We start from the raw sequence: 23,142 nt of genomic DNA, 5'->3' as shown, positions 1-23,142 counted from the left end.
ATTTTTCTAATTGATGAGAAAAAAGCAGTGTACATGGATATGGTGAAGAGTGTGCGCAATGCCATTTTTGTGTAATTCTGGGATGTTTTTTTAAGTAAAAATAAGTCGATGTGTACATGGTTTAGTGATATTTTAATTAAATGATAGTTATTTTGTGAATTTTATGTTTGTACAAATTTGGTATACGTTTAAGTTGAAGTAAACGTGCATGGAAATAATTTAAATATTTGATACTAAGTATTTGTAACGCTTGCGGTATGAATTCGCTGGTGACGTGTATAATGTAATAGATGATTTAGAGGTAAAAGTTTTTGGATATTTTATTTATTTTATATGTGGAAATGTTCATATTTGGAAAGGGTAAATACTTTTTCGCGATCAGGTAATTTCATATATGTTCTTTTTACCGGGTTTAAAGATTGAGAAAATTGTCATGTATTTTCGTGAAATTTTTCTAATTTATGAGAAAAAAGCAGTGTACATGGATATAGTGAAGAGTGTGCGCAATGCCATTTTTGTGCAATTCTGGGATTTTTTTTTAAGTAAAAATAAGTCGGCGTGTACATGGTTTATGTGTATGTGTTATTTTGAAAAACGTGTAAGGAGTATGGTATTGTGCACTTTTTCCCAATTTTGCAGTGAATATTTGTCATGATTAAGCAGTTTTGTTAGATAAAATTTCTAGCATAAGTGTAATTCGGCTAGTAGATTGTTGGAAGAAGTGTGTTGGAAATTGTTAAAAAGAAAAGAAACATGTCTTTACTTCGTGAAGACAAAATGGCAGCAGGAAAAAAAAAATAGAGGGTTGCTGTAGGAGAGTTGGTCGCCAAATTTTCGACAAAAAAACGCCAAGTTACCATAATGTAAAGATCAACCTTGACGCCATATAAGACACACTTTTTTTCCTAAATTTGGTCTCCAAAAAAGTTACCTGCATCTTATACGCGAAGGACACAGGTTAACTTTCAATATTGAATGCTATTTTAAGCCCGTATAAAGGTCTAGACACACATAACTTATTTCCAGTCCCGGATCTAGCGGGGGGCAAGCCGGGGTTCTTGCCCCGGGCAGCGAATTCAAATATAACACTGGATCATATTTGGTATGTTGTTCAGTAGAAGGGCTCTCTAATTTTAGTACAATGTTAATAGTTTTAAGGCCAAGTTTGAAACCTCTTTTAAGAAGATTTATAATTAAATACTAAGAACTCTTTTAAAGGAATGTGAATTAAAATAAAGAACAATCAATTACAACTATAAATATCAGATCAGAAAGAGGCCAATAGAGGGACTCCAGGCATCACTGATAGAATCAGACTGACCCTATTAGTAACGTCTGGAGTCCCTCTATTGTTTCCTGTCTGGGCGGGTGTATTCAAATGAGAAATAGAACGATAGCTTGTTGAAGAAGTTGCCTGGTTTTCATAGCAACGTTTGCTGGGAAATGGAGAAGCATTGTAACTATTTTCTAAGAGCTAACCCAAAAAAATTAACCCTGGGCCATCCTGGACAAATGAAATAATTAAAATTAATATTTGCCAAGCATATACAAGACACCGTCATTATGTCTTCTAGACGAAGCAGGGCATTTAGATTTTTTTTGCAGCCAGTCGGCAACTTAGGCTCACCTTAGGTTTCAATTGGAATAGTGGAGCGCATTTTGGATTTTAAAGCTACTTTTATTATCTTTTTTTAAATACTTTTCAGGTCTCTTCTGTACTTTTTTTTTCGTGTTTTTTTTTTTTTTTAGATATGCTTGCTTTTAATAGCTCGTACAGTCAAAAGTCGTTAATCCGGACTCGTCGGGACTTCGGCGATTCCGGATTATGGATCATCAGTTTAAATCTCGTAAAATGGCATGCAGAAATTCTAAAATTAAAAATATGAAACCGTAATTTATGAAATAAAGAACAATTATGATTTAAAGGGTATCAAAATTTACAAAAAAAAAAAAAAAAAAAAAAGCTTAATATTTATTTGTTTACTTTATTAAACATTTCTTTCAATCTAATTTGTTTAAGTTGCATCATTTTATGTGATAATACTTTCTCTTTAATTCTATAAACAGACATAATTTCTTATTCAGTTACAAAGTTCCGCTGTTCAAGTCCCGTTAATTGCTGTGCCAAGAATACCGACTAACTTGTCAATCGAAATTTTTTCGTTTTCACTAACCTCTCTGTCACATTCTTCATGTATTTATCCATTTTTTGCAGCAATTCCACTTTTTGTTTGTTGGACATCGAAACATACTTTCGTTTTGTAGATCCTTTGGAAGTTCCAGCATCGGAAATTCTATTTGACATAATCGAAAGTTTAAGTTTACTTTTATAAAATTGCTCTTACAGTCTGCAAAAAATAATAAGCGGGATCCAATTCGAAGATTAAGGAACAACGCAATCATTAACATTAACTGAAATAGAAAATTAGATAATTTTAGCTTACACCATCCATTATACATTAAACGCGCAGGCGGAAACGTATTCTGCGCTTGCGCACACGCATATGCGCAGTAGTCAAGGTCTTATGCTCACGCGTAAAACGCCTCTGTGCATGTGCCAACGCGGCGCATGCGCAGAAAGTTTTCAGCTTTGAAGTCCGGATTATGGGTGTCCGAATTAACGACTTTTGACTGTACTATATTTAGCGAGACGCGACCATTTATTTAGGACTGTTCAGTGTAATTTCATCAATTCTTAGTTATTCTTATTAAGGTAATTCATAGTCAATTTCATTTAGATTAAATGAAACCATCTGCGTGCCGAGGGGGAGAAAAGCAGAATATAGAAAGCGAGCCAAAGATAAGGCCAAACAGAGAAAATAAATTTCAACTAAGATGAAAAAATAACTTCACGGAAGAAGTAAACCATAAGACCCTGCCGCAATTTCGATTATGTTGAGATTCTAGACGGTATTAATATTTCTTGCAATTTGCACGATCAAACATGACTGCATATATCATCCCCAAACAATCTACAAATCAGCATTTAAAAGAACAACTTTCTTCATCGACATCACACGAATAGCTGAAGGACATGAAACCATGATATAAAGATCTCTTCATTTATACTGGGGGCGGGCAGCAGAAAGACGAAACCTAAAAATTTTTGATTTGTTGGATCCATGCAGTTGGCTGGTCATAGAAAAAAATGAACGATCACCAACAATCTTTCTTAAACAGTCAATCAGTAGTATTAGCCTGTAAACATCCAGAAAACGTAAACCTCAGTCCTATTGAACGTGATGGCAGACATTTGACATGTGATGCAGAACATTAGTATATAATGAAAAGCTTAGAAAAATCTTGGTTTACATATTCTAAAAACAAGAATGTAATTTTTTGTACACCCTGCAAGATTTATCAGAAACATATGGTGCTGCCGCTACACCATACTACAGGCTTCATTAATTGGAAAAAAGTTTTAGCAAGATTAACTGAGCACGAATCGTCTGGAATCCACAGAGATGCATAATTAAGCTGAAAATTCGAGTACAACAAATGAAATCGTGCCAAGGATCGATCCCGACACTGAGCGATTCACACAGAGAAAGAAAAATGGAGAGAGTTTCTATATAGTCATAGATGCGGCACTGTATCTTTCAACAAACTGTCGTTCTTTTCTTGGATCTAATGAAATCTCAAGTATCCTGTTCACAAAGTGTCCTCGACCTAGCGAAGGAAATTTTCTAATTTAATATCTCCGCTTCCCAAACATAATTCAACTGTTAAGTATCAGTCAAAGCACCGAACAAAGGGAAAGGAATCATATTTATCAAAGATGATTCAAAATGAAGTTATTAACTTAAAGGCAAAACAGTCTGAAGTAGCATTTTAAACGATATTAAAGAAGCCAAATACTAAACAATAATGCTTGATTGCATTCCATATGTATCTCATACAGATAAAAATGAACCAGGTCATTCAATATGTAAAAATGTGTGGCGATGTGTATGAGATAAAGGAAAATTTAATTGATTTCATAGAAGTTGGTGGAAAGAGGGGAGAATGTATTTCTGAACTCATTGTAGAAAATTAGTGTCTTAATTGACACTTGATGGTTTAGACATTGGACAATGTCGGTGTCAGTCTTACGACAACGAGTCTAATATGGCTGGCATTTCTAAAACAGTACAAGCTAGAATTACAGAAATGAATAAGCTGGAGGAATCTTTACCCTGTTTAGCTCACTCCTCGTATCTTGTCGATGTGCATTCTCCTCCTTCGTGCCCGAAAGCAGTTAATCTGTTTGGAATAACTCAGAAAGTACTTGGCTTTTTTTGTCGGATGCACTACTCGATCGTATATTATGAAAAAATGTACAAAATACAACTTAAAAGGAAGCAGCCAGACGAGATGATCGGCAAAATATGTGGCTGTGAAAATCCTTTTAATGAATTTACCGGATGTATAAAATATTTAAAAGAAATTAAAGATATTTCTCTTGATGCGAAATCAAAGCACGAGGTAGGACATCTGGTACATGCTGTGAAAAATTTTGAATTTACTATCAACCTAAAAATTCGAGCTAATATTTTCCCAGAATTCAATCCAGTAAGTATAGAAATTCAAAAGGAATTCATCTTCGGCGTTCTGTGTAGTTAATGAAAGAACTGACCAAAACTGAGGAATTATAAAAAAAAAAAAAAAAAAAAAAATGAGAGAAAAATCCTATGGAATATTGATACAAGAGTCTAAAACAGTAGCCGAAAAAATTGCAGTTGAGTCTATTCTGACAAAGAAAGAATTCCAAAGCTCAAGCAATCTGATGAACTGTTTGAGGACGAATCATGAACACTTCAACCTGTTCATATCGAAGTAACAGCAAATTAAAACATATTAAAAAATATCTACGGTCATCGGTGAGCCAGGGGCGTTTATCAAGTTTTGCAATTCTGGCAAACCGCAGATCAAATTATGACGATTCCATGAACTTATTAGCAGAATAAAAGGCTTACAGAGTAAAATTTTAATTTTTGTTTCTAATTCCATGATATTTTAATAGCGTTAAGGCAGGTAAGAATTTAAGGAACTACTCTGATATGCACCCTCAAGTCGCCAAATATTTTTGGCGAGAAACTTCACGCTGCCATATTACTATCTAAATTTTTTGTCTACATTTTGAACTTTTAGCTTAAAATGTCTCCAAAATCGCGGTTTTCGCACATGCAAAAACTACGTTTTGAACACACAATTTAGCTAAAAATCCGAAACAAAAACAAAAAATTTAGATAGCAAAAACGTAAAGTCTCTAACCAAAAATATTTGACAAGAATCCATGTACACAGCGACATGTTTTAACTTAAAAAAAATCTATGAATTGCACATTGTAGGCAACGAACGAATCTACAAACTACGCAGACCTCGCTTTAATAAATTAACATAACAACAATAAATTTCAAAGAATACCATGTACACAGCATCCTGTTTAAACTTTAAAAAAATTCTACGAATTGCACAATTTAGGCAAGGAAGGAATCTACGATCTACGCACTCCTCGCTTTAATAAAATAACATAACAACAATAAATTTCAAATAATACCATGTGCACAGCGTTCTGTTTCAACTTTAAAAAACATCTACGAATTGTACAGTCTAGACACTAAACAACAAAATAAACTAAAATAAATTTCAAACAATTTTAAAAAAAAAACAATAACGACAGAAATTCATACTAAAGAACCAATGAACATAACATTCTACAAAATAAGAACAAGGATAAAATAAAATGCACTTACCATGAATTAATGCGTTTTCGAATAGCAGAAATATAAATTTCATATCGCCTTTAACATGCTGCCACGTAATCACTATCGTATTTACATGACAGCCAGACACACTATCCAGAAAATTTATACTATAGTTCACAAAAAAATAAAATCACAAATCCCTACTTCTATCATGCACTGCCATTAAAAATAATCTCCCAGACCCTCTTTCCACACTTCCAAATACCCACTACCCCTCAACAGGATAGCCACAATCATATTTCCTTTTGCCGAACTTCAATTCAACAACTACCATTTTATCTTTCCCTCCTATCTTCTCAGACACAGAGGCGAACCAACGAGCTCCAGCGAAAGATTTTTCAACGTGAACAGGTTGCCATAGAACACGCAATCGTGCCAAAAACCAGCGCAGAACACATATCGCCACATTTGGTGAAATTAGGGCGTATATTAGAGTTGTACCGAATTTAAAATTACTTTTGAAATAGGAAGTATGAAAAACCAGACAGGAAGCACGAATATTCTCAGTAATAGCTCATATTCTGTATAACCCTTTCAGAATATTTCCTTTCAGCAATAACCAATATTTTGTATGCAATGGCCCCATTAGTGGCTGAGCAATAAATGCCGTTGAGCACTAGTAGTTCGGTTCGAGGGTTAAGTATATGTGAATGTGCTGGTTGTATGAGCATTTCCGTGATTTTCCCCGTCTGTAACATAGATACGAGCTAGCTTCCCTTACAAATGTTTTTCCACGGGACATTCCTCCTTTTCCATGCAGTGTCTAATGGCAAAACACACAGTACACTGCTGGCCACCGTAAATGCAACAGCCTGAAGGAAGCATGCAAATAACATTAAATTTACAACATGCATTAGCAGAAGTGAGATATGCAAATGATTAGAATTTCAGCGAAGACGCACATCACGCGCGCCTGTGGCGCCACTTCAAAGCACATTTAAGGCTTGGAGTTTTTGACGATTTCAAGTTCGGCAATTGTGTTTTTCTTTTCGTTTTTTTAAAAAAAAATGATCAATCATGCCTCGTAGTAAACAGCGATCATTGTTTGATCAAGTATCCGAGTTCGACAGAGGAAGGATAGTGGGCTACCGAGAGTGTGGATTATCTTTGAGGGAAATCGGTAGTCATGTTGGACAAAACCAAACAACTGTAATGCGGATATGCGACTGTTGGATGCAGGAGGGTACGACGGATCGACGTATTCGATCGCATCCACCTCAGTGCTGTTGGCAGTGGTGATAAAGGCAAAGCATGTTTTGCTTCCCTTAAATAAAGCTAAGACTAAACTAAATAAAATTCTTGCTTTATTCCGTAAATAAAATAAAAGAGCTAACACTGTAGCCTTTACATTTAAAATCATTTGATTGAAAGCAAACTAGCATTATGCTAACTCATAATGACACAAGAGAACAAGAAAAAAACAAGATTCGCCGATACCGGCGTACATATATACTCGGCCAACCCGCCGATCTTGACGTCATCGGCCAATCAGCGGCAACCACGTTAGCTTACCTCTGATCAAAATTTGCATATGGAAAACTAAAGCCAACAAACGGCCCTCTTTTCCTCATGCAAAGACAAAAACAAAACTTTCACAGAAGTTCATAGTTCAATTCTATTATACGAAAACACTTATTGTCTTTAAACACTGAAAACATCTAAACAAAACTTTCTTAAATTAACAGCAGTCGCTGCTTTTGTAAATAAGTCGGCAGTATTTAATTTACTGGTGATAAATTCAAGGTCAAACACTCCATCATTTACTAGTCTTCTAACAAAGTGATATTTTACGTCTATGTGCTTAGTTTGGCGATTTTCTATTGGCGATCTAGAAAAATCAATGGCAGACTTGTTATCACAAAATAGTTTACACTCTCTTAAATTAAACTTTAAAATTTCATCTTGCAAGACATTTTTCGTCCACATTAATTCCTTCGCTGCTTCAGATAAGGCGATATATACCGCTTCCATGGTTGATAAACTTACACATTTTTGTTTAACAGTTTTCCAGATTACCGGTACTTCATCTAAATATAATATAAATCCTCCCACGGACACGCGGTCATCTCTATTACTTGCATAATCAGCATCTGAATAACAATATAAATTTAGATGTTTAATTTTCGATAAGTTTAACTTATATAATTTAGTACTATTGAGATAACCAAGCAATTTCAACAATGCTTCCCAATGCCTAATTCCAGGATTCTCCTGAAATTGTGATAAGATATTCACTGCATATGTAATATCAGGCCTTGTCCTGTTAGCTACAAAAACTAAACATCCTAACAGATTTCTAAAGGGTAATGTATGCATTTCCGCAACTTCTGCACTTGTAGATGGACAATCTAATTTTGTAAGAATAGTGCCCTTAGCTATGGGAAGTGAAGTTATTGGTATCTGGAAATGTTTAAATTTTTCAAAAATTTCTTCGATATATTTTTGCTGATGTATAAAAACCCCATTCTCATTCTCTAAGAATTCAATTCCAAGTAACGTTTTAGTTTTGTCTAATACTTTAAGATCAAAAAACTTACTCAGGTGTAAAATTACTTTATCTATACTATATTGATCTTTACTAAAAATCACAATATCATCTACATTACATTTGAACCCTTATAAACACAATTACACCATTGTGTTTTCTTAAAATGTAGATTTTCTAAAGTACTTTCAAATTCACAAAACCATTCACGGCCGCTTTGATGTAGACCGTAAATGGCCTTGTGTAATAAACACACTTTATTTTTCTCTTCGATAAATCCCTCTGGTTGGGTCATATATATTTTCTCATTTAGGTTTGCATATAAATATGCGTTCTTTACATCTAACTGACAATTAGTCCATCCATATAAACATACCAGTATAGTGAAAAATATTCTTATGATTGAAAAATTTACTACAGGACTGTAAACATCATCAAAATCTTCACCTCTTTTCTGCCTGAATCCCTGTGCTACTAAGCGTGCTTTGTATCTAACCACTTGATTCTTTTCATTTCTTTTTAGCGTATAGACCCATTTGTTTCCTATTATAGTTTTATTTTCTGGCTTTTCGACTAATTCCCAAACCTTTCTTTTCTTTATTGTGTCGATTTCTTCTTTCATTGCCTTATCCCATTCTTCGGCATTTACTGATTTTCGTGCTTCTTTAAAATTTTGTGGGATAACTATTTCTACGGAATTTGCCTCTTCAGACACAGAGCTAGTCTCCTGTTCTACGAAATTAATTTTCCCCGAGTGTTCGTTTTTTCCACTAAAATCGAACTTATCTTTTTCATATTTAATATTTCTTGCCTCACAATACTTTTCAATATCATTATAGGATCTAAAACGGGTGTCGGTTCCCTCTACATAATAATATATGTCTGTACGTGTTCCATCTGGCCTTTTAACTGCTTTTCTTTGCCAGTTTAAGTCTGATACTTCTTTCGGAGTAGATTTGTCATCTGACAACTTTATTTCTTCTCTAGAAATTTCCTGTTCTTCATCTGATTCTGCTAATTGCTCAGATTCCTCTAGTCTTTTAAATTTAGGTTTTGATTTCTGTTCCAGGATGCCATTTCCTGCATACAGTTTTTCATCGAACTTCACATTACAGGTTTCTATTAATTTGCGTTCTTCTGGCAGCCATATCCTATAACCCCTAGTTTCCTTCGCATATCCTACCATGATTCCTTCTTTGCACCTCATTTCTAATTTATTCCTAATCTGTTTTGGCACGCCAACATAGGCTTTACAACCAAATACTTTAAAATAAACAACACTGGGTTTTCTATTTAGGAACATTTCATAAGGGGTTTGGTTGCTTTTATGACATACTCTGTTCCATGTATGTACGAAACAGCCAAGAGCTTCTGCCCACCATTCTTTTCCCATTTTACCATCATTAAGCATAGCTTTAACTGCGTCTAATGCCGTTCGGTTAAAACGTTCATACACACCGTTCTCTTCTGGGGTGTACGCGTTCGTGCGTTCAACACTAATTCCATTTTCAGCTAAGTACCCTTCGAATTGTCTATTACAGAATTCCCCACCATTATCGGTGCGTATACTTATTAATTTTCTATTCATCAGTCTTTCCATTTGCCTATGATAATTCTTAAAGTTGTAGAACGATTCGTTTTTATTTTTCATACAATACACTGTTACTAATCCACTATAGTCATCTACAATAGCAAGAAAATATTTACTCCCACCCTTAGATGGAACTGGTAGTGGGCCACAAACGTCTAAATAAACCAACTGCAATGGTTTATCCGATCTCTTCGGAACAGATTTAAAAGTTATTCTACTGGATTTAGCAATAATACACGATTTACACCTCTCTATTGGTTTTTCAATTTCTGGTAACCCCTTCATGCTTTGATTCTTACTAGTTTTCTTAATATAATCAAAATTTACGTGGCTAAATCTCCGATTCCATAGCATTGCATCGTCTACTTTATTTAACTTTCCAATTTCTGTACCGTAACCAGTTTCCCTTTTACCTGTTGCATATCTAAATGGTTTTACTTGATAAAGTCCGTCATATTGTTTAGCGTAGCATAATCTATCCCAATTATTAAAGTATATCCACATCTTCCCTTTTGAAATCACAAAATGAGCACCAGCCTTTTCTAACCTTGCTCCCGATAATAAATTTCTTCTTAGATTTGGATTATATAACACATTATCTAACTCAATCCAATTCATTCGATTGCCTACTTTTACTGCAAATTTGACAGTACCCTTTCCTAGTACTTAACTTTCACAATTTCCTACAGCTAAAGACATACGTATATTGTTTATTTCTTCGAAATTTGTCATTAAATTTCTGTTATTACAGAAATGAGTTGTAGCTGCAGTATCTATGACCCAATTAAATTTATCTGCGTTACCTCCTTTATCTGTAGTTGTTACATAATTTTCTACTAACATTAATTCTTTATCTTTAAACTGTCCATTTTTATCATCTATTTTAAACTTCTGATTTTTACTTACATTTTCTTTACATTGAGCAATTAAGGGCCCAAATTTATGACATCTGAAACAAGGTCCTATTCTCATATTCCCTATTTTTTTCTTAGATTTAGTTTTATTTTCAACTTTATCTTTCCCTGCGTTTAAACTAATAGTATTAAACACGCTTACCTTGCTGTCTTCTAAATCGGCAATTGCCTGGCGAAGTCGGCTTTCTTCCCTTACCAGCTCTTCAGCAATTCTTTCCAGCGTAAAATCTTCGTCCTTCCACCTATAGATCAATTGTACAATGCCGGAGTATTCCTGGGGTAATCTCCTTATTGCCTGGAATCCTTTAAAAAGATCTGCCAAGTTGTGACCAACTTCAGCCAACTTCTTTGCAGTCATTCTTATTCTTGCGATGAATAATCCTATTTCTCCATTTGGCGTATATCTAATACTAAAAAATTCATCCAGTAACTGAATTATCCTTGCTCTTGTTTTGGGTTCGAATTGCTTGTGTAGAACTTCCCACGCTTCTTTACCACTTGAACATTCTTGTATCAGCGGCCTGAACTCAGCTTTAATTCCGTAATCTAATGTAGTGAAGGCTCTGTTCTCCCTCAGTGTGAACTCCTGCTTTTCACGCTTTATTGCATTTTTATCTAATTCTTCTTCTTTGTCCTCTATGAAGCTCCAACAATTTCTATCCAGTAACAGCATTTTCATGTCGACTTTCCATCGATCCAGTTGTCATGGTTTAACAACTCAAAACCTTCAGGTAGTAATGACATCTTCAATTAAGTCTGAGCACAACGATTTGAACAAACTTCTAAGACAGGTCAGCTTCTTTTCGTGGATAACGGCCCTCTTCACCTACATTCCTTCAATGCTGAGTTGAACTGGATGACTGATTAGCTGTTGTCGCTGGGCCCATAACCCTGTTGGCAGTGGTGATAAAGGCAAAGCATGTTTTGCTTCCCTTAATTAAATCTAAGAGTAAACTAAATAAAATTCTTGCTTTATTCCATAAATAAAATAAAAGAGCTAACACTGTAGCCTTTACATTTAAAATCATTTGATTGAAAGCAAACTAGCATTATGCTAACTCATAATGACACAAGAGAACAAGAAAAAAACAAGATTTGCCGATACCATCGTACATATATACTCGGCCAACCCGCCGATCTTGACGTCATCGGCCAATCAGCGGCAACCACGTTAGCTTACCGTCGATCGACCTCCGATCAAAATTTGCATGTGGAAAACTAAAGCCAACAAGTGCACCACTTCACTTGATGACAGGAACATTGTGCGCATGGCAGTGACGGATCGCTTAGTCATATCACAAAGTATAGCACAGTACATTCAGTCTGTCACCCATCATCCAGTATCTGCGCGTATCATTCGACGCTGTTTGCAGCAGAGTGGTCTGTCCGCAAGACGTCCATTACTTCGTATACCCTTGATGCAGAACCACAGACGTCTCCACCGCCAATGTTGCTATGAAAGAAGGATGTGGACTGTAGAATGGAATGAAATTTTCTTTACAGACGAGTCACGCTTCTGTCTGCAACACCACGATGGTGGGATTCGAGTCTGGAGACACCGTTGAGAGAGGATGCTGAACAGCTGCGTTATGCACCGCCACACTGGTCCTGCACCGGGTATTATGGTATGGGGCGGTATTGGATATCACTCTCGCACTCCTCTAATATGCATTGCCGATACTTTAAACAGCCAGCGCTACATCTCCGAAGTGTTGGAGCCAGTTGTCCTTCCTTACCTTCAGGGCTTGCCCACAGCCATATTTCAACAGGATAATGCGCGACCACACATAGCACGCATTGTCCAAGGGTTCTTCGCCAACCTCAGGATTGAAATGCTTCCCTGGCCGGCTCGCTCTCCAGATCTTTCGCCAATAGAAAACGTGGTCCATGGTTGCTGAACGATTAACCCAGATTACATCCCAAGCTGCCAAACCAGATCAACTTTGGCAACGTGTTAAAGCTGCTTGGTCTGCTGTACCCCAAGAACACATCCAAAGTCTTTTAGAATCAATGGCGAGGCATGTGGCAGCGGTGATCTCCAACAATAGTGGCTACTCTGGTTACTGATTCTGGAAGGAACCACACTTCACAAAAGTCTATAAATTTAATCATTTGATACTTGGTCAACAAGTTATCTACTAAAGAAATTTTGTTCTGATATCTCTTGTCTTTCTTGGTGTTGCAATTTGGGTGGCCAGCAGTGTAAATAATCAGACAAATATCCTCAGCAGTGGCCGTGTGTTTATGACCGCTGAATACTGGTAGTGCAACCTTGCCAGGATTGAAACCCAGGCAAATAGTTTGGCTGCATGGTTTGTTTTTGTCGATTTCCTCATGTGTAATGTGAATAGGAGCCAGTTTCCTTTACAAAGTTCCTCCACGAAAGTACCTCTCCTCTAATCAGATAGCCCTCCTGTCTTTGCCATATTCATATAATCTAACCTAATTTAAATAGTATGCCATAATACAGAATAGGGAGAAGCTTAGGAAATGCCCGTTCGCCCTAGAGCGGAAAAACAAGTGGTGGCGAGGACTGGAGGGTTAGAAGCACTTCAGGATTAGAGTTAGGATTAGGATTGAATCTGAAAGTAAGCTCACCAGAAAGGCGATTCTCCTAGGAGCGGACGATTTTCTAATTTTGTAACTTAGGTACGTATTTTCTCTTTATAACTTAAAAAAAAAAAGGCAAGTAAAGAATTTAGTGTAAAATGGAGCTTAAGTTTTTACCTCAAATCCTATCTATTTCTGTATTTATTAAACAAATTAAAACTTGTTAGAGAAACTTAAAAGATAATGGGAGAGGGCGGCAGTTTTAGCTTTTGCCCCACATCAGAAAAATCAAAGATCCGGCGCTGACTTTTTCTACATCTACATGTGTGTGGCCTTTTAAATAAGGGTGCATCTTATATGCCGTCAAATATGGTAATCTCTGTCATAAAATTCTTGTGACACAGATTACTTCAGCCAGTAATAAATTTTTAGCTTAAACATTATCCAGTCGAGATAAAGCAAACTGAAATTAACATTCTAAACCAATATCCAAATTACTTGGAACCCAACTTTTACCTGAGAACACATTAAAGTTCGCTTTCTGCTTCCTTTGCTAGTTAAATTGCTACTTCATCTGTCATCAAAATTACTGCTAAAAATTTTACAAAAGTGATTCAGGAACAGATGTGACTTTTGTACAAAGTTATTTGTAGATTCAAATATCAAGTAGAATAAAAATGGATGTTTAAATTGGCTATGAACTGCTCATTTATGCATCTACTATGCCATCAACATACTACCAACTTTTCTAAATTATTACCTCGACTCAGTAGGAATTGCTTATTTGTACTTTAAAACTTCAATCAAAATGTCGTCTGTGGATTTACAAAGTGTATTGTTGACAGGATGACTTTATTTGTGTGTGAGTACTCTGACATTAAATCGTTCTCAGCTGAAATATATTTTTGTGCTTCTTGGCGATAATTGGAGAATTTTTGCACAAAAATCGCCGCTACACAAATAAAAAATAACAAGTTAAAAGATCGTACAAACTCGGTTTCCATGTACGCATCGACCTATTTTCACTTAAAAGAACATCAGAGAATTGCACAAACTAGGCATTGTGCAGTCCCTTGTCTTTCTCCATGTACACATCAATCTATATTCATTTAAAAAGTCAAAGGAGCAGCCAAAAAAATATATATATATATATATAATCTCAATAAACTACATGTTAAATCAAACAATAACATAAAAAGGAAATATATCTTATCACTAGACAAAGGAAATACCCATTTACCTTATTTACAAATTTTCTTATCTTTGACTTTTTAAGTGAAAATAGATTAATGTGTGCATGGACAAAGGAACTGCACAATGCCTAGTTTGTGCAATTTTCCGATTTTGTTTTTAAGTGAAAATAGGTCGATGTACACATGGATACCAAGTCTGTACAAGTCTTTCACTTTTTATTTCGTCTTTGTGTCTTGCTATTTTGTTTTTGATTTTTGGGGCACAAATCGTCGCTACATAAAGCCAAACAACTCAAAGAATTGCACAAACTTGGTATCCATGTACCGCCAAAAATCATTAACTTTTGCCAAGGGGCACCTGTAAAAATATTTTTACTGCCATGTTTAAATGTCATCTTATTAGATTTAAACTGATCTAAAATCCAGAACTTTCCAAAATTTGGAATCGCCAAAGTACCAACAATTTCAGATTTCGGACTTTGTACTGTATTAGCTTAGTTGTTTGGACATATTTCAAGATGCATGTCTGTGTATTTAAAGGTATCTTGACAATTATTTTCAACACACACACACATATATATAGTTGGTAGTTTACAGAGTTAAAAAATTTCTTTTTGTCCCTCAGTGAGCTTTAATTTTCCCTAATAGATAAACATATCTGTCGTATTACATATAACAGATTAACTGATCGCCAAATATTGTCATTATATTAAATGTTTGGATTAACAGTGCATTTATCTGTCGTAATTTACTAATTTATGATAATTACATAGGTATGAGAGAGAACTGGATCTTCCACAATTACCTGAAATGACATTTGCCAGCAATTTATTAAGACTGGAAAATGATAATGCATCTGGAATTGAGTTCAATGCTCTGGATGCTTTGAAAATGGTTGATAGCAAAAACGATGTCATAAAAGTTGCAGTAGCTGACTCTTGGCAAGAATCAAGGTTTGTTGTTCAAGTTTTCATTTCTCTTTTTATTTTAAGAAAATTTGTTTTGCATTTTCTTTTTCCTTGATTGTGTACATTTGAGATTAATTCCGTGGATACTTTCTGATTATCTGCTTCATCACATTCAACATGTAATAAAACTGCCATGGTTTTGGCATATTTTCATGTATATGTAACAGTAGCCAAAAAAGACATGTACTACAGTCAAAAGTCTTTAATCCGGACTCGTCAGGACTTCAGCGATTCCGGATTATCGATTTTTCTGGATTATAGATCATCAGTTTAAATCTGGTAAAATGGCATGCAGAAATTATAAAATTAAAAATATGAAACTGTAATTTATAAAATAATGAGCAATTATGATCTAAAGGGTATCAAAATTTACAAAAAAAGAAGCTTAATATTTATTTGTTTACTTTATTAAACATTTCTTTCAGCGCGCGCATGCGTAAAGCATACCTTACGCATAGCCGAAATTAGAAAATTGCAACCAGAAAACTTTGATTTGTATTCGTGATATTTATAATGACGAGGAATTTGATTTAAATCATATCAAAGACGGAGTACATAGAGATTAAATACTACATTTAGTAAGGAATTATAAGCCGAATAAAATAAAAACATCTGCCCTAAAGATAACGATAGTGCTGACAGATCAATTTCCAGTTCATTGCGTGCCGCGACGTCCCCCCTCCCACGCGCAGAGCAGCGTGAAATTGATAAACAGATTTCGGAACCGTTAGATAAACAAAGGATATGCCTTTATCCATTTTTTATAGCAATTCGTTTTTTGTTTGATGGACATCGAAGCATACTTTTGTTTTCTAGATCCTTTGGGAGCTCCAGCATCGGAATTTCTATTTGACATAATAGCTTACTTTATAAAATTGCTTATTTCAAGATTAAATTTCAAGCTTACTTTTATAAAATTGCTCTTACAGTCTGCAAAAAATAATAAGCCGGATCCAATTCGAAGATTAAGGAACAACGCAATCATCAACATTAACTGAAATAGATAATTAGATAATTTTAGCTTATACCGTTCGTTTTACATTAAATGCGCACGCGAAAATGTATTCTGTGCTTGCGCAGACACATATGCGCAGTCGTAAATGTCTTGCGTGTACGCGTAAAACGCCTATGCGCAGAAAGATTTTAGCTTTGAGGTCCGGATTATAGATCATTCCTGATTATGGGTGTCCGAATTAACGACTTTTGACTGTATTATATGTTGGACTGTATTATATTTAACTGTCATTTCACAAATCAGTGTTCTGCCCCTGTCCAAGTGGTGGGACTTATACCTGTTTGCCCTTGAAATCGATTGTTATTATTTTGTAATTGACTGAATCTCTGCAAAACATGAGGTTGTTGCTTTGCTAATTTTATGAATCATTTTATAGTTTAAATTTTCCAAATTTTCTACAAACTTTCTGAATGTTTATAGTAAAATCACTGTGTATTTAAGTGGACTTCTCATATTTCATAAAAAAGTGTTGTTACTATTTATTCACTTCAGTTTCTGCAGAAGTGCAGCTTTTTTCACTTTATTCTAACAAACTCATAGTCTTTTATGCTGCAGTTTGTAGGATTTATATACACGGTTTGATCAAAAAGTTCTTGGAATTGCCCCATCAGAAACTAACAGTATAATATTGTACTAGCAGTTATAGTGATTTTCAACCTCTATAAGTGATACCTCTGGAACCTAATTTGAACTCTATAGTGATTTTTAACCTCTATATAAGCACTGTACTAAGAAATTTTAGGAGTTGTTTATAGTGGTGTTTTTGTATACAGTTGTCTGTGACTACATCATAGATCTTATTAAAGGTTTGGAAATATCAGAGTTGCCACACTACCTGGAAAATCAGAAAAAGTCAGAAACTATTAGGGAATTTAAATATATTAGACAAAATCTTGAAATGTCAGGGAATTTCATTTATGTATCGCCTGAGCATCTTTACGGCAACTGGCATAGAGCCAGTTTCATAGCGCCAAATAGATTGTCTTTCAGAAAGGTACAGCAAGTTTCCAGAATCCAGAGGGCATGACTTGTATGTTCTTGTGAAGAACAAGAAATCTATGTGTGTTGAACGAAAGAAATTTCTGCCTCTTGGTTTAGACAGCTTGTTTTTTCTGTTGTCATCTCCATTAAAAAAAATCTGGTAAGTGAAACTTTTTACACATTATTAAATATTTTTTGTAAAATGTCTGTTTATTTAACATTCTATCTATTTACATGCTAATAATAAGAATTCATGCAGTGCATTTTTAAATTTAACAGAAAACTATTGACACTTTCAGAATCATATTATTGTGCATTATTAAAAAAATCAAATTGAACTGTTAAGTGCTTCAATATCATTGGTGGTGTGGGATATATCATAATTAACAGATTTTTAAAATGCCAAAATGTATATATTATCTGAACTTGATTTTTAGACAATCCACATTTAAAATTTAATTTTCAAGAAATGAATGGCAGTGGAGCTCAGGGCCGAAATCAGAAGTATGAAATATAATAATGTTTTCCCGCCATTTTTTTTTTTTCACATGAAATAAAAATAAATAATCAATCTTTCTCCCCCTTCCAAAGTTCTGATTTCGTTCAGCCCTCCCCCTTCATTCTTGTACAAAGGAGGCCCACCAGCGGCCGAGTGGTAAAGTCGCTGAACACTGGTAGTTCGGTCCGAGGTTTGAATCCCGCGAACGGGCTGGCTGCATGGGTGTTTTCGTGGTTTTCCCCATGTGTAACGTGTATACTAGCCAGTTTTCCTTAGAAAGTCCTCCACGAAGGCATTCCTCCCCTTAGGCAGATAGCCCTAGTGTGCTTTGCCATAATTAAATACACCAACACCATTCTTGTACAAAGCAAAAATTTTTTTTCCTATTTACTTATTTGTCATTTTACAGTAACAATTAAAAATATATATATTATTGCAATTGGACTTTTAATCTTTTTCATTCGTAGGGTAAATAATTTAATATTAATGTTATTCATATCATTTGATATAGCTTCTTCCTTCTAAATTTATTTATTATTAGTTAATAATACTTTCAAATTTTAGGTAATTTTCTCTGGCATACACGGGAAACTAATTCTAGCAGTAATATGACATACCATCATGAAATTTAGTGCAAATATTTTTTACTTGTATATATTGCTAAATAAATATCAAATATTTGAATTTATTTTAAAATATTCTGAAATTTCTTTCTTTCTTTCCTGTAGTTGTAAAATGTCTGCAAAAAAGACAAGGAAACCAATCACAAGCCTCACAAATAGCATAAAGCATATAAAAATTATTTTTGTAAAGATAAACTCAGGAAAAAAAAAAAAAAAAAAAACTTTTTTTTTATAGATAAAAACAGTTCTGTAGCACAACAATCTCCAATGCTAATTGCTGTTGCTGAATCATCAAATTTAAACTCCTTCATAACTAAGGACAAAGTGTTAGCTGTAAAAATTACTGTGTGCTCTGAAACTTGTTTGTTCATATCTTGTTTGTTTTATACCTTTTGATGCATTTGATGATGCTGTTTTTCTGTTCCAGAAAATGATTAATGACAGCAAGAAAGCTAAAGCAATGACCCTGGAATATGCATAAATATCATATTTAATGTCATTTAGTTTAGCTCCATATATATATATATATATTAAAAAAAAATGTTTGATTTTGGGACAATGTAAGGCATCAAGATACCTCACATAAATTTTTGGGAGCATGCTGTTGCTAATGACCCTCTGAAAAGTGGTTTTTATTATTATTACTATTATTTATTTATTTATTTATTTATTTATATTTATTTATTTTTTTGGGGAGGGAACCTCAGAACTAGATAAAAAGAAATTGCTCCAAGTATCAAATATCATTGGATGGACCAAAAGGTCAGTCTCAAATTTTTAAGGGATTTGAAAGAAAGTTTAGCAAATAATAATGACTGTCATGCATTAGATATTGGGTCCTGTGGTCTGCATGTAATTTATCTTGCTGTTAGAGATGGGCATGAGCTCCTGACTGGAATCTAAATGTGTTATTTAAAGACATGCCAATTTTTTATTAACATTGTATGAAGGAAGATGGTGTAAAAAAGTACCTGTTGCTGAGAGAGCTATTGATATTAATTACTGCTTCTCTGAGCTATTAATATAAATGTCTGATCTAAAGACAAAAGAATTTGGAACCCAGTGCTTAAGCTTGCATAAAAAATAGCTGAAAGAAGCCCATTTAAATATAGCTCGGTCAAATACATTTCATCATTATATCCTAAGTTCATTACATCTTATAAAGTATTTTCTCCCTCTTTTTCACATGCTTTTGTGGTTTAATAGTAGCACATTCAGTGTGTATTTGAGAGATTCAGGTTCGAGTCCCAGTGAGGACACTGCATATTTTTCATATCTCCTGCTTAAAAAACCTAATGACTCTGCAGTGGCGCTCACTTTTAATTTACAGCTGCTCTTTAAAAGGGGATGTATAAAATATTTTCTCCCTTATTTCTGCATGCCTTCATGGTGTAATGGTAGCACACTCGCGACATATTCAAGAAGTCCAGGTTCAAATCCCAGCAAGGGCATTGCATATTTTTCATGTCTCCTGCATCTAAATAACCTAATGACTTTACAGTCTAATGAAGTTTTATATGAGAAAAGGATGGAAGGATTATTGCAGGTACTGTATGAAAAAATGAAAGGATAAATTCGGCAGTTGGAGATAAATTAAAAGTACAGTTTAAAGAATTGTTGTCCAGAATGCTGTTTGGAAAGAAACTTTTGTTATACTTCAATGGGACTTTTTTTGTAAGGATTTGATTTATAATTCAGATTTTGAAGAACTTATAGAGTGTTGTAAAACTAGTTCTAATTTTATGACATGGCAATACCACAATAGAAAGTGAATTCTAAGTTAATAATGATATGTTAGTGGAAAACCTTCAGGAAATTCTGTAATAGCAATGCAAACAGTTTATGATGCCATAAAAGTAAATGGAGTTGTGATAAATATTAATATAACTCTTGATATATTATGATGCACATCTAGCATATCATACAGCACAAAAACAAATAGCTATGTGATAGTGAAGATAAAGAAAAAATTATATTTTACGAAAGGAAAGCACAAGTACAGATTCAAATTTTGGAATCAATCAAAAAAGTTGAGCAGAGGTGTTTCTTCAGTTTACTCTCCAAATGCAGAATTAAAACAATAAATCTTGTTTCGTACTAATTTTTTATTAGCATTTTTTCTATTAATGTTTTGTTTAAATATTCTGATTTTTTTGGGGGGGATCTTCAATTCTAATCAAAAATTACATTTAATTTGTATTATATATGCTTATATTAAAAGTTTTTCATCAAAAGTCTGTTGACTTCTTAAGAAAAAACTGCTTTTTTGACCTTTCGACCTTTTTTTGACCTTTAATCATAATATTACAGATGTGATTATTTGGCAATTATATATTATTTAATAGGATAGATATAACTGCTTTGCCATTGCCAATTTATGAACAGTAACTTCTATAAGTTTATATATAGCATTAAAAAACTCACTGAATTTCATTTCTGATATTGTTTATTACTTAAATGGAAGGAATTGTAAGTATTTATGGCAGTCTGATGTTCGGCTGCGTGCGCCACCAGACCACGCCTTGTTGTGTACGTAAAAACTACCAGCACGATGGTGAACTCGCCCACTTTGCCTTTAGCTCGAGTGTAAAATATATGAATTTTTGCGTAGAGGTTTCCTGTTATGTTATGATAATTGTGTTAAAATATGGTGTGTGTGAATAAATTTATGTTTAGCAAAGAGGAGTCTTGTCTTTGAAGAATATACACCAAGCCATAACCCTCACCCACCATAAATTGGTGATCCGGATGTGATATGAAGAGAATATGTCATAGAATATGAAGGATATACAACGAGCCATAACCCATATAAATATATCAGTGACTGAAAGTATTTCAATTTCACTAACAAACACATCTGGTATTATATACTCTTTTCATGCAATTAAAAAGGAAATTTATTTGGACTTAACTAATTTTGTGATACAGTTGATTGCTGAGGAGAATGTTGGTTTAGTCTGTAAATAATATACAGCAGTTTTTCTTAGTTTGGCAAAAAAATAATTTGAAAGTTATCGAGGAGAACAACTCCTCTTATAGTTATAATCAGAATGCTTTGGAGACTCGAAAGTAAGTTTTTTGTTAATCAAAATCATATGTAATAACAAATTTTCATGTTTTCAAGTGGCTAATCTTCCATAAGCTGAGTAAGTTGGCGCCCAACTCTTTTTGTTTGACATGTCAAACTTCACAATCATTTTGCAATTGCCAATTGCAAAAAGAAACGGCTTTTAAAGGATTCGAAAATAACTATATATAATGTGGAAAAACTATATATAATATGGATATAATATGGAAAAACACTTTAATTGCAGATATTTACAAAAATTTTAGCAGCAGTTATTCTTACAGAAACGATAGAACTTATTTTCAAAACATAAAACTTAAAACAGAGTTGAATTGTAGCTTGTCTTACTCAAACAACCTCCCACCCTGCAATTTGTAGGATACCTATAAATTGCAACAAAATTTACAAATCAAGTCTATTGGGAATTTTAACACGTTGGCCAGCTCTAGTAACAAAATCTTGGACTTTGGGTGAGAAATCATCATCTTCGCTGGAATCTGAATCATCAGCTGCAGGGCGTAGAGGCATATTGGTAGAGGCACTTTCATCACTTCGAGCATCTTGGGCAACGAATGGTAACTTTTCCGAACTGTTGAATTCGAATGGATAAAGTCTTTGGAATGGTCTCAACGTCTCTCCATCAGCTGTTCTCACTCTGGCAACTCTTGAGTGCCCATCTGCTCCAGAAAAGACTTCAATGTCGATTCCTAAAGGCCAGTTGATACGCTTGCCATCAGTTTCTAAAAGAACGACCTCTCCAACTGTTAAAGATTCTTCCCGACTCTTATTTTTATGAATCAACATTGCTAAATACTCATTCTGAAATCTCATTCTTAAATCCTGCCTTAATTTTTGCACAAAACGCAATCTTATATTTAAACTTTTACTGTCAATTTTGTCTAAATCAGTTGTTTCACTGCTAGGAATACTTTGTAAGAAACAAGCGGGAGTTAATGACTTCAGACCTTCAGAATTGTCTTCAATATATGTAAGTGGCCTAGAGTTTATTGTAGCTTCGCAGTCAAATAGAATAGTTTCCAACTCTTCATAGTCAAGACTTTTCCTGCCCAAAATTCTTCTTAGCATCTCTTTCAACATTCTAACCATGCGCTCCCACCATCCTCCCCACCAGGCGACTGTTAGAGGGTTAAAATTCAATTTTATTTTCTTGATAGTGGAAAACGACATGATCTTCTCCCAATCTAAATTTCTTAAAGCATTGCTTGAACCAATGAAGTTTGTACCATTGTCAGTGTAAATTATATTTACTCTACATCTTCGAGCAAAGAATCTTCTTAAAGCCATAATAAAAACTTCTGTAGACAGGGAATTGACTAATTCAAGATTGGCAGCCCCATAAATGGCACGGGTAAAAAGTACAACCCATGTCTTTTCGCCAGAACGCAAATGCAAAGGGCCTGTGAGATCAATTCCTGAAACTTCAAAAACTACAGCAGTCTTTATTCTGTTCTTAGGAAGAGGTGCAAAAGGTGGTTCTGCAGGTTTGGC

The 23,142-nt window shown here is 34.4% G+C and overlaps 1 protein-coding gene across 3 annotated transcripts in view; it reads left to right on the top strand.

Annotated features, from left to right (window-relative positions):
- LOC118179968 (TIP41-like protein) overlaps positions 1-23,142 on the top strand; it is a 94,745-nt gene that overhangs the window by 3,630 nt on the left and 67,973 nt on the right. For all 3 annotated transcript variants that reach the window (XR_015040861.1, XM_085815925.1, XM_085815926.1), the window contains exon 2: positions 15,254-15,433. Coding sequence is in view for 2 of the 3 variants with exons in the window: in XM_085815925.1 (XP_085672051.1) it covers positions 15,254-15,433 (180 nt within the window). In the remaining variant the exon portion in view is untranslated. The remainder of the gene's footprint in view (positions 1-15,253; positions 15,434-23,142) is intronic.

The sequence above is a fragment of the Stegodyphus dumicola genome, chromosome 4 (genome assembly GCF_044657685.1).
Source record: "Stegodyphus dumicola isolate Sdum_Otavi_A_Nest chromosome 4, ASM4465768v1".
Taxonomy (NCBI): domain Eukaryota; kingdom Metazoa; phylum Arthropoda; class Arachnida; order Araneae; family Eresidae; genus Stegodyphus; species Stegodyphus dumicola.
The sequence above is the reverse complement of the archived record's forward strand: the minus strand, read 5'-3'. Positions and strand labels throughout refer to the sequence as shown.